At 41.5% G+C, this 16,408-nt stretch overlaps 1 protein-coding gene across 3 annotated transcripts in view; it reads left to right on the top strand.

Moving 5' to 3' along the window:
• Positions 1 to 16,408, top strand: part of KLHL3 (kelch like family member 3) — a 276,374-nt gene that overhangs the window by 143,522 nt on the left and 116,444 nt on the right. For 2 of the 3 annotated variants that reach the window (XM_055389111.2, XM_004042559.5), the window contains one exon: positions 14,227 to 14,423. In XM_055389111.2, the coding sequence (XP_055245086.1) occupies positions 14,410 to 14,423 (14 nt within the window). In that variant the 5' untranslated portion in view covers positions 14,227 to 14,409. Of the gene's footprint in view, positions 1 to 6,609; positions 6,699 to 9,526; positions 9,627 to 14,226; positions 14,424 to 16,408 lie in introns of those variants that run through there. The other variant, XM_063706795.1, reaches the window with a different exon arrangement.

Here is a 16,408-nt window from a genome sequence, read left to right as displayed (position 1 = left end):
TGTATCCAAAAAAAAAAAAAAAGAAAAAGCCTGCAAGTGGTTAAGGTTCACAGTGATAACTATCAAATCAGAATGACTATACTGATTGTACCCATTCACCCATTGTTAACTTAGTGATTTGGAACGTTTCATATTCAAATCTAATTTTCGTTTTTGAGTAAACCTAAAAGATTGAGGATACTTGAGAATTTTGCATTTATGATTTCCTTCAAAACCAGAAGTGACTGTATCAGTTACTGGATTTGTAGACTTATTTAGTTTACCTTTTAAGTGTGCTTAAGTTTTGAGTGTTTGCATTTTAGGTTAAATTTTGTCTGCCCGCGTCTGCTGATTGCAGATAGGCATTTGGATGTTGGATTTTGAGCAGAACTGCATCTAGACTACACGGATTTTACCCAAAAAGACAGCACTTGCACTTAGGCTAAGTGTCTTTCTCCATCGTAACCAATTTATTGAATCACTTGAAGAGTGATCATTGGGGAAATTTTCCTCCTCAGCCTTATTTTGGCCTTTTGAAACAGCAACAAAGACTGCCTAGTCAAATAACTCCTTAGCTGTCCTGCTTTTGAGTGAACTTCATATTTGCCTTGAATGAGAATTTAAATGTTACAAGATAAAACATTTATTATAAAAAGATATTTGAAAGCTGCTATTTAAAAAGGAATTCCAAAGTAGGAAGACTAGAAGGGCAATTCTCTATTTTCCACCTATTTTTTTACTTTCATTTGAAGCCAGATGATTTGAACCTTCAGAGAGGGAAAGGATTCAGGAAGACACCTTTGGTAGTTATTCTTAACTGTTTCCTTCTCTATTCAGGCAGGCTTTCTTTGTCTCTTTAATTCTTTTACCACTTTGTATGGTTTACTTAAAAAATCTATCTGAAATAGCTATCATTTCCTGCTATAAAGTTCTCAAGTGTAAACTTTTGCCATTTAAACAGTGTGCTTATTTCCCAGTGTTTATCGTCAATTTCATTGGGTGTTAGGCACCTTTGTGTAAGACAGTTCTATGATGTGGAGGTACACAGCAGTGAGACAAACATGGTTGCTATCTTCATACACCTTGCGTTCTGGTTGGAATTCAATTTATTTTGAGATAATGCATCTTTTCCTTTACAGCATTGTGTCACAATCTCATATTGTTCACACCATCCAAATTGGAGTTAGTTCTATTGTCATTGAATGTACATTCTCTGATGAAAATTAAGACTCTTTAATCCTTAATTGATTACTTTTTAGAAATCAAAGGTGCATTTTGTCTTTGATGCTTACATTGCAAATGTAATTTGCTTCATAGTGGGTGTCTGATTTAATATTTCATAGCCCTTAAGGACGTAAATTTGGGCATCCAGTAGACCAAATTCTATTCCTGACACAGTCACTTTCTAGCACTGTGACCTTGGACAAACTGGCCCGAGCCTCACTTGCCTTATTTCTAAAAAATAGGCTATGGTAATACCTGCTACATAGGATTGTTGGGCAGATTCAATGAAAGAATGCATATAAAGAAGGGCTTACTGTAGTCTCTGGTACACAGTAATCTTACTATATGGCCCCTAATGAAGAGGTGGGACAGACTAGCAAAAGGCATACTTTTATATCTTAGTACCCGAGACATGCATGGTCTTTAGGCTTTGCTCTTTACTTGCTGGGTGAGCTTCCATGTGGTAGTTCTCTAAATCACTGCTGCTTCAACTCTAGTAGGAGAGAGATGAATTGTTAGCCATCTGTAATGTTTTAAGTATTTGTTAATATTAGGAAGGTATAAATAACGTGAGTGTTGAGGAGAGGTGACTTCAGGTAGGAAGAAGGATCAAGAGAGGCATTGTGGAGCATATAACATTTAACCTTAAAAGATTGGTCCTATAGAGAAGGTGGGAGGAGAAAGAGGGCATTTTAGGTGGAGGACAGATAGGCAGAAACACGGAGCGTATTTGGAGAAGTATGCATATTGGATGCCAAACACTAGGTACATTTACAAATGTTCTCATTGCATCATTCAGTAACCTTCTGCTTCACAGATAAGGTTGCTAAATCTCATGCCAGAAAAGTAACTCCCAAGGACCCCCAGCTGGTGACATGGTAGAACTGAGAGTTGAATCCAAGTTTGACCAATTCTAGTCGTTTCGCTCCTTCTACTAAGCTTCATTGACTTCCAGCTAACAAATGTCTAATTTGTACTAAGATAGAGTTGTGAGAAATAAATTGAGAAAATTAAGTTGGAACCAGGTTACTGAGGTCTTTGAGTAGTAGGCTAAGGAGTTTGGACTTACGGTAGGCAGTAAAAGTCATTAAAGGTTTTTGAGCAACAATAATGGCAGTGAAACTAATTCACAAAGATTAGTCCAGTAGCACTGAGTAACATAAATGGCAGTGGGGGTTGTTTCAAAGTGGCAGGTTTGCTAAGACAACTGATGTTAACCAGGTAAGAGAATGAGAGCATGAACAAAGAGCAATGGAAATAGACTGACAAAGAAGTTGAGGTAAGTTGTGAAAGCGTAATTGACAAATGATTGGATATATGAAGAATGAGGGAGTAGATTAATCAAAATTACTGTGTGAGAGGATGGTGATGCCACTGGTAATAGGAAGAGAAGATTTAGAGGGAAGATTTGGACATAGTTGAAGATGCTGGTAGCACATTGAAGCATTGTGTCTTGCGCATATAGCTTTACAAAATGGCCATTGTGCTGGTTATTCTTTTTGCCCTTCCTGATCTATTTTCCATCTTTATCTCTCTTGTTCTGTGTTCCTGGGAGGCTGACTACTAAAGAACTGCATACTCTCTTTTCTGGCTTTATTCATGGTGGGTTTGGACAGTGATAGAAAAGTGAGGCTGAAATATTTGCTCCTTCTCTTTCTCATATACTTAGCAAGAGATTGTGAGTGGCCACAGCTCTGCTCCAGTGGCCCTCTTATAGCTCTAGGTCTTTTCTGGCTTCTTGTAACTGTCTCCTATTGCTAGATTCTCTAGTCCCAAGAAGGTTCAAACCTTGTTGATTTGCCTTAACTGTGCCCATACCCTTGTAAATAGTTCCTTTTATTAAAACTCTTCAATAACTGAATATACTGTGGTCATCTCTTCAGTGAAATTAAAAAAAAAACTTTTTTCACATTTTCTTATGATTTGATCTTCCCACACCACCAAACTTGAAGATCTAGCTATTTGCACTAGGTTACTATCCCTAAATTCAGTGCCTCCCTGTTTCTTACTATGTCAAGTTAAAATTTGTTACTCTTCTGCTGGGTGATTCTGCTGGAAATACAGAAGAAAAAGACAAAAATCCCTGCCCTCAAAGAGCTTATATTTTACTGGGGAGAGACAGGCAATAAGACATAATCAATTATATGGTATGTTAGAAGATGAGAAGTATAGAAAAAATTAGGGTGAGGAATGGCGATTGTTGCAAGGGATGTTTGTGAGGATAGCATACTTTAAAATAGGTGGTATGGGTAGGTCTCTCAGAAAGTGACATTTGAGCAAAGACTTGAAGGAAATGTGGGAGTGAGCAATATAGGTATGGGAAGAGCATTCTAGGTAGAGGATTAGGAAGAGCAAAAGCCCTGAGGCAGGACTGTGTCTGGCCTCTGAGGAAATGCAAATTGTTCAGGGTTGCTGGACCTGAAGGAAGAGGAGGAAAGGAATAATGAGGCTAGAGGGGCCAGATCATGTAGGGATTTGTAGGTTGTTGTAAGGATTTTGGTTTTTACTAAATGAATGGTGAACCATTTCAGTTTTGAGCAGAGGAGTTCCATGATCTGATTTGAATTTTAAAAGATTCTGTGTTTCCCAAAATTCCTATTGCTTTCATACAGCTGCTTTCAATGAAGGTTTATAAGGAAAGCAATCAGAACTACTTGGATAAGGTATAAGTGATCCACAATCTTTTCAACTCTACCATAGGTATCTACATATATATGTTGAGAGATGCTGCTTTTTGGCCAAAATGAATCTTGAATTGGGGGTGTGCAGAAAAAGTTATATCTGGCCTGAGGCTGGTATCTTTTAGAGTGGCCTACTTGCATGGTTGGCCCTTATCTGAACACGTGGATTTAGGGGTATTCTCACTGTTCACTAACTAATAAAGGTGGTTCACTGCACCTAGACTGTTCAAACAAGATGATTTATGCTAAACACCTGCTTTCCTTCTGGGAGTATGGAATTTTGGTACATGCCGGGTAAAGGATGTCTATATGACCAAACTCCCAATGAAAACTTTGCATACTGAGTCCTTAGGCAGAAACATCCCTCGTATAAAAATGTGCTCTGTGTGAATCTTCATGGGAGGGAGAGATCCTAAAGAAGCCTGCACATGGATTCCTCCAGATTCTGCTTATGTCTTTTTCCTGTGTGATCCAACTGTGTAAACTTACTGTGTCACTGTAATAAACTTTAGCCATGAGTACGATACTTAGCAGTGCTGAGTTTTGTGAGCCCTTCTATCAAATCTCAATATGGGCTTGGTCCGGGGGATCCCTGACACAGGTAGATTTTTAGATTTTTGTTTTTTTTAAAGAGTCACCAAGTTAATTGGAAAACATCAGGTTGTGGATAGAAGGAGCAGTTGGGCAACCTGTCACAGAAGTCAGCCAGCTCTGTCTAGTGGAGAGCTCTTCTGAGCTGTTTCTGCTTTGTTGATTCCTTTTCTCTCTCCAAAAGCTTCCCTCCATTTGGTTTTGTCACACTTTATACATTTGTAACAAACTGCTGACTGGAATTTGTCCATCAGGTTATGAAAAATGGCAAATGAGGAGAGTAAAATTATGGATTTATTTATTAAGAACTATTAAAGTATTCATATGCTCTGGGACGCCATTACTAGGAATTTAACCTAACAGAACAGTTTATTGAAAAATTTATTGAAAGGAAAACAGTCTTTGCATAAAAATTATGATGTAGCAAAAAATTGGAAACTAAATGTCAAATATTAGGGAAATGTTAACTGTGGTCTGTCAAAAGGTGAAATATTAACTCAGTGTTATCAGGTGAATGAATTAACAAGATGTGGTATATACATACAATGGAATATTCAGCCATAAGAATAAATTTCTGGTATATGCTACAAGATGAATGAAAACATGCCAAGTGAAATAAGCCTGCACAAAAGGACATACTATGATTGCACTTAAATGAGGTACCCAGAGTAGGCAAATTCATAGAGATAGAAATGGGAAATTACTGTTTAAGGGATACAGAATTTCTTTTCAGATGATGAGAAAGTTCTGAAAATGGATAGTGGTGATTGTTATACAACATTATGAATGTACTTAATGCTGATGAATCATATATTTAAAAATGGTTAAAATGGCTTTTTTTCTTTTTTTGGAGGCAGGGTCTTACTCTGGTGCCCAGGCTGGAGTGCAGTGGCATGATCATAGCTCACTGGAGCTTCGAACTGTGGGCTCAAGTGATCCTCTCACCTCAGCCTCCCCCATAGCTAGAACTGACTACAGGCACGCGCCACCACACCTAGCTAATTTAAAAAATCTTTTTGTAGAGATGGAGTCTTGCTATATTGCCCAGGCTAGTATTGAACTCCTGGGCTCAAGTGATCCTCCCACCTCAGCCTACCAAAATCCTGGGATTACAAGTGTGAGCCACCACACCTGGCCTAAAATAGCAAATTTAATGTATATTTTACCATAATAGAAATTGTAATGAAAAAATATATTATTTAACATAATAAATATGTAAGTATATTAAAGTAGCGGGATGAAAAAATTGTATCTTTTAAATATTTTTTTAAAGACAAGGTCTTGCCCTGTTGCCCAGGCTGTAGCACAGTGGTGGTGCAATCATGGCTCACTGCAGCCTCAAACTCCTGGGCTCAGGTGATCCCTCTGCCCATGCCTTCCAAGTAGCTAGGACTACAGGTGCACACCACTATGCCTGGTTAAGTTTAAAATTTTTTTTTGTAGAGATGAGGTCTTACCATGTTCCCCAGGCTGGTCTCTAAACTACTGGGCTCAAGCGGTCCTCTCTCCTTGTCCTCCCAAAGTGCTGGGATTACAGGTGTGAGCCACCATGCCCGGCCAAAAAACTTTTTTAAATGAAATCATGGGACATTGAAATTACCCATTTGCAAATATTTACAATTATGAATACCTTTTAAAAACTCCATAGAATTATTAAGTTCTCAATTTATTTCTATTCTCATGTCATCCCCAACTGGAAGTTGCCTCTTCTCCCACCAAGTTTCCATGATAACCTTTTCTGTACTTGACTCCCATACTTTTTACCATCGTATATGCCTATGTCTAATTTTCTCAAACAGCTTGTATGCTCTTTGGAATTATATTAATATAGGATTTATGTTGTCACTCTCTGGTACAGCCTGCATAGTAGATATTCAGTGAGACTTAGTTGACTGAATCATAAGCATGCTATTTTATGAAGGTAGAGATTTACCAAAATGTTTGAGCATACGTGCCCATGGGTTTTATATCACTTCAAGTGTGTGCCTGCCTCAATTCTCTGTACTTGCTAGATGTGCAGACCTGATCTCACCCACATACACATCACTGTATTCTTGACTTTAGGGCTTTGCATCATTTATTTATATTTTACCTTTTTATGTAAAACAGCCCAATTTTCTTTGGATCCCGAAAAGAAAGAACTGCAGACGTGAGGCAGGGGCAGCAGATAGAGGAGAGGATCATTGCAGTCGATTTAAAGTTGCATATGCCTATTGGAAAGTTGTAAGTAAGAAATAATGTTCATTCCTGAATAGAATGTCTGTGAAGGAAGCATACATTTTTTTCCTTCTTAAGCCACTGCTGTAGTAATTAGGTTTTACTTTTGTTATGAAGAGATGTATACTTTTGCCAGCAGAGGGCACCAGTTGTAGGTTGCAGATTCATGGGAAGACTCAGAGACCAGTGTGCTGGTCTGTGTGAAGCACTCTGCTTGTTGCTCTAGTTGGTCTGCCCCCCACCCACCTGCCTTTTTTTTTTTTTTTTTTAATTCCCTTGGGATCCAGTGGTACTCTTCCAGCTTTCCCCAAGAGCATTCTTTGGCTAGTCCTGGTTGATAAGCTAGGTGCCCAGAGGAATCCAGGTGGAAGGACTTTATTATAGTAGCTGTTTGGAAGCCTTGGATGCCAGCTTGTATGTAATATCTTTCTTTAGTGGTTCAAAGCTGTTTTTCCTCATCCAGAGGTAAGGTGAAAAAGGCATTAGGCCAGGCATCTGAGGGTCTGGTTCTGCACTGAGGTTGGCTCTCCAAGTAGTTTTGAGCCAGTTACGTTTTCTCTCTGTCTCAATTAGCTTATCTCTAAAATGGAGACAGTAAGATAGGGGTAGTACATTCTGTGTATAGCTAATAGTGGTCTCTTAGGTCAGGCAGACCTGGGTTCAAATTCCAGCTTTGCCATTTACTAACTGTGGGGCCTTGGTTCAAGTTATTTAACTCTCAGAACCTCGATTCTCTCATGTTTAAAAGAGAAATAATAGTCCTACAGGGTTGTGAGAATTAAATGACAAGGGTACATGTGAAGTGTGGAATACAGGGTCTGGCCCAGAGTAAATATTCAAGGAATGGGAGCTATTATTACCATTCAGGGGATGTTGTCTTAAGTCAAAGGAGATGATGGATATGAAGCACTTTGTAAGCTTAAAAATGCAACACAAATGGCATGAGTGATTATACTCTGGAATCTACTTGGCGTGAATTCTTTTACCTTCAGAGGAAGAGTCCTTATTCCTCTGGATAAGATGCTGTTTTGTTTCTCTTTTGACTTTTTGGGGTCTCAAGTTCCTTTTCAGTTTCTGCCTGGCTGTCTGAGGGCACTTGGCAAGTGCTCCTGAATATGAGAGGGCATTTTGGTGATACAGGTGTGGGTGGACCTTAATTTAGCTTTGGTCTTGTCTACTCCTTGCTGACCTGTTGGTAATAGTAACCAGTGGAGATGTGAAAATAGCTCCAGGAGAGGCCCTACCCTGGTTAATTTTCTTCTTGAACCTAGGACCGAGTGCTCAGGTTCGGTAGCATTGGCATAGACAATGAAAATCATAGCTACTAATGGTTGCTGAGTGCTTATTATAGGCCAGACTCTCAGCTAAGTGTTTTACCTTCTAACCTAACAATGCTGTGAAGTAGGTACTATTGTTCTCACCTTTTTTCGAATGAGAAAATCGAAGCTTGTAACTTGCCTAGGGTCATGTTTCTGGTAAGTGCATTTGGACCTTGCCCTGTCTGATTTTAATGGTCTGGGCTCTTTTCATTGTTCAGGTGATGTTTGCATCTAGCTGTGCATTAGAGTCACCTATGAAGTTCATTAAAATTCCTGTTCCTAGTGGGTGCGATAGCTCACACCTGTCCATCCCAGCGTTTTGGGAGGCTGAGGCGGGAGCACTGCTTGAGCCCAAAGAGTTCGAGACCAGCCTGGGCAACATAGAGAGACCCCGTCTCTAAAACTAAAGGAAAAAAATTAAAAAAATTCCTGTTCCTCAGGCCCTGATTCTATGGGTGTGAGGAAGAGCCGGACCCTGCAGTGTTTTTTCATTTATCCAGATTTATTGAGGTATAATTTGCATAAATAAACCCATTTTAAGTGTATAGTTTAATGAAATGCAGTACTTGTATACAGTTGTGTAGGTATTACCACAGTCAAGATACGGAACATTTCTATAACCCTAAAAACTTTTCTTCATGCCTATTGATCTGACACCTACCATTTTAACCAGATGGGCAGATGGTTCTGATGCACAGCTAGGTGTGGGACCATTGTACTGTGTTATGGTGCCTGCAAATGTGAGGAACTGATGTCCTGGAGAAGGAGGGTAAAGGCAAGAAAAGAAAAAGAGCATTTACAAGGAAGAATGATTGGCTTAGCTGTCTTCAGATAAATTGTACTGGCTCTCTGTACAGAGATAGAGTATGGAAGAGAGAACTTTCTAGATAAAACCTAGCTTAAAAAGGTTTCTCCTCCCAACATGGTTTCTTCCTAAGCCACATAAGAGCTGAATGATTCTAAACAAAGTTGGTGTAGATGGCTGAATACATTGCTTTGGGGTAGAGATCTGGGGCCACTAGGGACTTTTGATAAGCTGTAGAAGAAGGCTGGCGTGTGGGAAGGACTGGGCTAAGACAGGGGTCCCTAGGTCACAGACTGGTACTGGTCCATGGCCTGTTAAGAATTGGGATGCACAGCAGGATGTGAGCAGCCGGCAAGCGAGCATGACCACCTGACCTCTGTCTCCTGTCAGCTCAGCAGTGGCATTAGATTCTCCTAGGAGCGTGAACCCTATTGTGAACTGTGCGTGCAAGGGATCTAGGTTGTGCGCTCCTTGAGAAGCTATCTAATGCCTGATGATCTGAGGTGGAACAGTTTCATCCTGAAACCATCATCCCCCCTGATCCCCCACCCCCATCCTTGGAAAAGTTGCCTTCCATGAAACTGGTCCCTGGTGCCAAAAAGGCTGGGGCCTGCTGGACTAAGACACTATTATTGCTGAGCAATCTGAGGATGGGACCTTTTTCTCCAGACAGATACCACATTGATTATTTTGACTCTCCTCTACTGCAGGACTCCAACAGCAACTGTCCTTAATCTGAAGTCCAGTCAGGAAAATTAGCATAGAGCAAACAGGTTCAGACTGTGGTCCAGAGAACATTTGGATAATAAGGTAGAAAATGTAAAATGTGTTTCTGAAACTGGAAAATATTGGGGGTAGGAACTTTGTGCCAGGAGTCTGGAGACTTTGCTTCTTGACTCAGCTCTGCCCCTGGTTTTGCTAGATAACCTTTCTTCCTTTTTTTTTTTTTTTCCTAAATTTCATCTTTAATTTTAGATCGAGGGGTACATGTACAGGTTTGTTACATGGGTATCTTGCATGATGCTGAGGTTTGGGGTATGAATGATCCTGTCACCTAGGTAATGAGCATGGTACCCAATAGGTAGCTTTTCAACTACCTTTTAAGGCTTGCTCCTTGTATTAGGTGGTTATTGTGTTGTTATAAAGAAATACCTGAGGCTTGGTAATTTATAAAGAAAAGAGGTTTAATTGCCTCATGGCTCTGCAGGCTGTACAGGAAGCGTGCTGGCATCTGCTTCCGGGGAGGCCTCAGGAAGCTTACAATTATGGTGGAAGGCAAAGGGGGAGCTGGTATATCACATGATGAGAGCAGAGGCAAGAGAGTGAGGAGGAAGGTGCCACACACTTTTAAACAACCAGATCTCGAGTGAACTCAGAGCGAAAACTCTTTATTATGGGGACAGTGTGAAACTATTATGAGTGATCTGCCCCTATGACCCAAGCACCTCCCACTAGGCCCTATCTCCAACTCTAACACTGAGGATTACATTCCAGCATGAGATTTGGAGGCTACCAACATCCAAATCATATAACCCCTTTTCCCTCCCTTCATCCTCTAGTAGTCCCCAGTATCTATTGTTCCCATCTTCATGTCCATATGTACCCAATGTTTAGCTCCCACTTATAACTGAGGACGTGTGACATTTGGTTTTCTGTTTCTGCACTAATTCACATAGGATAATGGCCTCTTGCTGCTTTCATGTTGCCACAAAGGACATGATTTTGTTCTTTTTTATGACTGTGTAGTATTCCATGGTATATATATACCACACATTCTTTATTCAGTCCACCATTGATGGGCACCTAACTTGATTTTTTGTCTTTGCTATTTTGAATAGTGCTGCGATGAACATACAAGTGCGTGTGCCTTTTTGGCAGAATGGTTTATTTTCTTTTGAGCATATACCTAGTAATGGGATTGCTGGGTCGAATGGTGGTTCTATTTTTAGTTCTTTGAGAAATCTCCAGACTGCCTTCCATAGTAGCTGAACTAATTTACATTCACCAGCAGTGTATAAGCATTCCCTTTCCTCCACAGCCTTGACAACATCTGCTATTTTTAGACTTTTTAATAATGGTCATTTTGACTGGTGTGAGATGGTATCTCATTGTGGTTTTGATTTGCATTTCTCTGGTGAGTAGTGACGATGAGCATTTTTTCATGTTTGTTGGCTGTTTGTATGTCTTCTTTTGAGAAACGTCTGTTCATGTCCATTGCCCACTTTTAAAAATGGGTTTACATGTTTTTTGCTTGTTGAATTAAATTCCTTATAGATTCTGCATATTAGACCTTTGTCAGATGCAGTTTATGAATATTTTCTCCTATTTCATACATTGTCTGTTTACTCTGTTGATAGTTTCTTTTGCTATACGAAGCTCTTTAGTTTAATTAGGTCTTACTTGTCAATTTTTGCTTTTGCTGCATTGCTAGAAGGGTATTTCCTAGGTTTTTTTCTTTTTTTAAATAGTTTTAGGTCTTACATTTAATTGTTTACTCCATCTTGTGTTTATTTTATTTTATTTTTTGAGACAGAGTCTTGCTCTGTCACCCAGGCTGGAGTGCAGTGGTGCAGTCTCGGCTCACTATAACCTCTGCCTCCCGGGTTCAAGTGATCCTCCTGCCTTGGGCTCCCAAGTAGCTGAGACTACAGGCACATGCCACCACACCTGGCTAATTGTAGTATTTTTAGTAAAGATGGGGTTTTACCAGGTTGGCCAGGCTGGTCTCAAACTCTTGACCTCAGGTGATCTGCCCGCCTTGGCCTCCCAAAGTGTTGGGATTACAGGTATGAGCCACTGTGCCTGACTGAGTTAATTTTTATATATGGTGTTAGGGTCCAGTTTCTTCTGCATATGGATAGCCAGTTATCCCACCATCATTTATTGAAGTCCTTTCCCCATTGCTTATTTTTGTTGACTTTGTTGAAAATCAGTTGGTTGTAGGTGAACAGCTTTATTTCTGGGTTCTCTTTTCTGTTCCATTGGTCTATGTGTCTGTTTTTGTACCAATACCATACTGTTTTGTTTACTGTAGCCTTGTAGTATAGTTTGAAGTCAGTTAATGTGGTGCCTCCAGTTTTGTTGTTTTTGCTTAAGATGACCTTTCTTTTCTAAATGGCCTCTTCTTAGTGTTCTCTATTCTGTCTACCTCCTGTGAATCGTGAGTGGTGAATAAAGTATGAAGGTGTAGTCGTATGGTTTTGCAGGGAAATTTAGCAGGGTTTTATACTGGCTCTTAATAGTTATATTTTGAAACTTGAATACATACAACCCTTACATATTTCCTTTTCTGATCTTTTTTCTTTGTCTGGTTTGTTAGATGTGGCATTTCCCCACCTTCCTGTATGGCGAATATGTAAACGTGGGTATGTGCAAAGGAGGAGTCATCTCTTTCTTATGTCCCGTTTATGAATCACCCAGTTGTGTTCCTGGTGGATGTCTGAACTCTGGCACGGATTCCGAGATTCAGTTTCCTTATTTGTGATATTCAGCTTTTTGTGGTCCCTGTGATTGGCCTCAAGAGGAAATATCTGGAGCAGGGCCACAAGGCTGATTAGAGGAGGAAGGGACATAGAGGGAACAAGATATGAGGGGTATTGTTGTGAAAGGAAGAAGTGAAGATACAGCCCTGTGGGGTGTAAATGAAATTATCCAGGCCTCTTCTCACTTGAGAAAGAGTGAGTGTGAGTAATGGCCTTGTCTAAGAGAACACTGAGGTGCCAGGGGAGGTAATCTTTGAGAATAACCCTGTAGCCAGTTTGAGTTCAGGAGGCTATATAAAGTTTTAGTTACTTTTACTTTCTGTCACCTCAGTGTTCCTCTCTTCCTTCTGTGGTTTTAGGGCTTTGTAGTAGTGAAGAAATTTAACAGGTTAAAATGATAAGGATGATAGATTTACTGAGCGTCTCTTCATACTTTCATCTACATCATGTTATCCTCCTTGAAGCCCCCTACAACACATCGGAGCCTAGTATTTCTTCTTAAACAATCACATGGATTACTCTGAGAAGAAAAACGGACCATTTAAAACATTTTTAGAATCCTGTGATCTTGGAGCTGAAAGGGACTCTAAAGATTGTCTGGTCTGACCCTATATTGTGAATGAGTAGCTGAGCATGAGGTCCAGAGTGTGGAGAACACTACTCAGGAAAGTCAGCACCCAGTGAGTGCTGGTGCGGATTCGGAAAAGCCCAGGGGTGCCATGAGGTGTCCCAGAAGAGAGATGCTCATAGCTGATTTTTTTCTGAGGCATTAGGGTAGCTTCTGCACCACTTTTTGCAGCTAATTGTCCCAGTTACCTCTAAGCCTCTGTGGCTAGGATATACAGACTGGCCTCATGCCTTCCACAAGATTATGTTTTAGTTTGGGAAAGAAGATTTATAAATAATGAATTAGCCAAGACTGTATATTAGGTGTGAGATGACGATACAGGAAAGTATAGTTTGTGTATTTTGGTGGTGATTGACTGTCATTGGTGTGATTAGGGAAGGTTTTATGAAGACATGGGATTTGACTGGCCTCCCAGAAAGACTAAAGGACTGGGATTGGAGAAGGCATTTCAGGCAGGGAGAGTTAAATTAGTCTAAATTGAAGCTCAGCAGCTGGAGATTACAGGATGTGAAAGATCTTTGGCTGGATATGGGGGTTCAGTGGGAGACTTACTAGTTGGAGGCACTGCTTAAGTTAAATTCCAATATGACAGATTTTAGGAAGATATTTTAGGATTGTGTTAAGATATTTTAGTATTCATTGTGATAGCTTTACTGCAGTAGTCTTTGGCCTCTTGCAGTAAAATAGGGTTTGTTTCAGTTTCATCTATTTGTACTACCTGTCTTTTTCGACTAGTTTTCCAGTTTCTCTCTGTATTCTCTTAATTTCTCTCTGTGTTTTTCTCACTTCTGTCAGGTGCTTTTCCCTTAACTTCTCCCCATCTATCAGACACTCAGAGCTACTACAGAATTTGGGAGGAGGATTTGGAACATAAACTGTGACCTACAAGTGAATTTACCCAGGTGGATGATAAACTCCACTGCAGGCCACAGAGGGGCCTCCTCATTCCAGCAATCTGGCCAGGCTGACAGACTCATAGCCTATGGGAGCAGGGGAGGGTGTAGGGGCCAGTATTTCTCGGGCTAGTGACGAACTGCCTGATTCTTTGCAGCCTAGACAGAGGAGGCAGGAGCCCCAGGGGCGGGCTAATCGCCTGGGCTGGGGATGCCTGGGCAGATGCAGAGGCAGCTGGAAAGGTGGCAGTGCACCTGGGTCGCTGGAGCTGCCGCCGTTCCTAGGAGACCAAGGAGCAGCAAGCCTGCGGGGGAGGGGGAGCAAGTGGGTTGCTGCTTTTAGCAGCTGAAAGGGCTGCAGGGAGCTCTGGGTAAGACATTTTCTGTTGCTGCTGCTTTTGCGGTAGAAGCTGCTGCGAGTAAGTCAGAGGAAGGAGGATTGAGAAGGGAGGAGGCTTCACTTGCAGCCATGCTGAATCACTGTTGCTGATCAGATTTCCCACTGGTCTGCTGGAAGAATCAAGAACAGAACTAGGATCCCCGAGTGCATACACAGTTCAGCGGCTACCACCCTGGCTGGGCCTCACACAATGGAGGGTGAAAGGTATGTATGTATAAGTGTGTGCTGTGTTGTGTGTGTATGTAAGTAAATGTGTACTTGCGGTGCAGCCACCAGCTTTTGTGTTTGCATTGGCTAGGCAGAGTTGGAAGACCTGGCCACTGATGGATCTTAAAGGGCGCCAGAACAAGAGCAGGAAAGCCGCTTTCCAAATCACCCGTTCCAGGGCTTGAATCTCCAGAGATCTGGCTTCCGCAAAGGCAGGTCTGGGTTTGCTAGGCAGCGGAGCACCCTGAAAGAAGGGACTTCCTGGCTGGTGTTCGGGAATAGTTTCAGCACAGGCTGAATCAGATTGCCTTTCTCAGGCTGTTTCAAGGAGGCGTTTCCCTTTCCTGGCTCCTTTCCCGGGGTGTTTTTTCTTTGGTGGGGGGTTTTTGATGTCATAGTGGGGCTGACCTGACATAGTGTACTTGCATTTTCACGCAGGAGTGCTTGAATCTTCAGCAAGCATGCCATGCTGATGGCTGTGTGTGTGCGCGCGTGCACGCCGTGTATGCCTGTATACACACACATTCAGGGATGAAGGAGAGAAACCCAGTCAGATGATACTTGCTCTGAACTGAGTTTCATATTTGTATTGAAAAGTTTATGAGTGATACTGGAAGGTCTGTGCTTCCTCCATCAGGGATTTCTTTTGAAATAGGAACCAGCAGAAAAGATTTTAAGTACTTTTGTTGAGCTGGATCTAACTAGCGAGGCAGTTAGATCCTGGCAGGCACACACATCTAAATTTTTAAATTGTTATCTGAAGATCTGAATCTTTCATTGTGAAGGTGCTCAGCGCAGTGCAGAGGTGACATTCCTCTGTCTATGAAGTAAAATATCTCTTGAGTGCCAACCTCTTCATTCTTTGGTCTGCAGCTGGTAGAGTACGAGGCTTGCCATTTTATCTGAGGAGAGAAGACTGCAGGGAGGGGTCCGGCCATGGCAGTGCACCACTGAGGGGAAGCCTGCTGCTCCAGGTTGCCAGTTTGATGCAGACAGTAACCATCTGGTTAACAATAATAGGCTCAACTAAGTCAACACTAGAGAGTATCTCGATGAACACTTTCCTTTTCATGAGTTGTTGTGACTTCTGTGTCTCACGGGGCACAGTGATGCCATTAAACATCTCTAGACCCTATTAGAACTAGCATGATGGTTGGGTGTCATTCTTTTGTCTGTAGAGGCCCTGGGAACTGTGTTTCTTGATGACTCCCACAGGAAGAGCCTGGGACTGACTGCTGCTGGTGCATTCTCTTTCTGGGTGCTCTTTGCAACAGGAGTTTAGTGTTGAACTCTGTGAGGCCTGCTGAGCAGCAGAATATGAAGGCCTATTTCCTAAGTGTGGGGCAGAGGTGAGCAGTGTCTTTGGTCCCCAAAACAGTGTCCCATTGATCTGGTAGGTGGCAGAGAATGGGGTTGATGTGATGAAGGTTTAGAGATTCTGGGCCATGCCTATTTGCTTGACCTGTGGTGTAACTGGGGTTGAGAGGTCAGCGTGAGACTACCAGCAGCGGATCAAACAGTTTTGGGCACTGTGTTCCCAATTCTGTGTTCAGAAATGTAATGAGTCCTTGCCCCTGTCCTGGGGCCTCTCAGCTGGGATGGCTGATGTCTATGGCTTTAGAACACCAGGTTGCACATGTTCTTGTACTTTTCCTCTGCTGAAGGCAGATGGTAGACAAGAAATCCAAACCGAGCAGCTTCCAATGTTTACCAGGTCACCCAGGTCATACCTTTTGTTCCTGCTCCAAGTCCAGCTTACCATGCCACGCGTTCAAGTCTTCTGAACTCTAACTCCTGTTCCCATTTCCACTGCTCACTCATATACCTACTGAGAATTCTATTGATCTCTTTCATGATCACCCATCCTATACATTACTCCATCTAGCCTCATATCCTTAGCTCCCAGAGTTTCTTTTGCTGGATGTCTTTCCCTTCCAATTTTGCAAAAGTTATCTATCTATCAAGGTTATTCTAAAATTCTA

Source organism: Gorilla gorilla, chromosome 4 (genome assembly GCF_029281585.2).
Source record: "Gorilla gorilla gorilla isolate KB3781 chromosome 4, NHGRI_mGorGor1-v2.1_pri, whole genome shotgun sequence".
Lineage (NCBI taxonomy): Eukaryota > Metazoa > Chordata > Mammalia > Primates > Hominidae > Gorilla > Gorilla gorilla.
The sequence above is the reverse complement of the archived record's forward strand: the minus strand, read 5'-3'. Positions and strand labels throughout refer to the sequence as shown.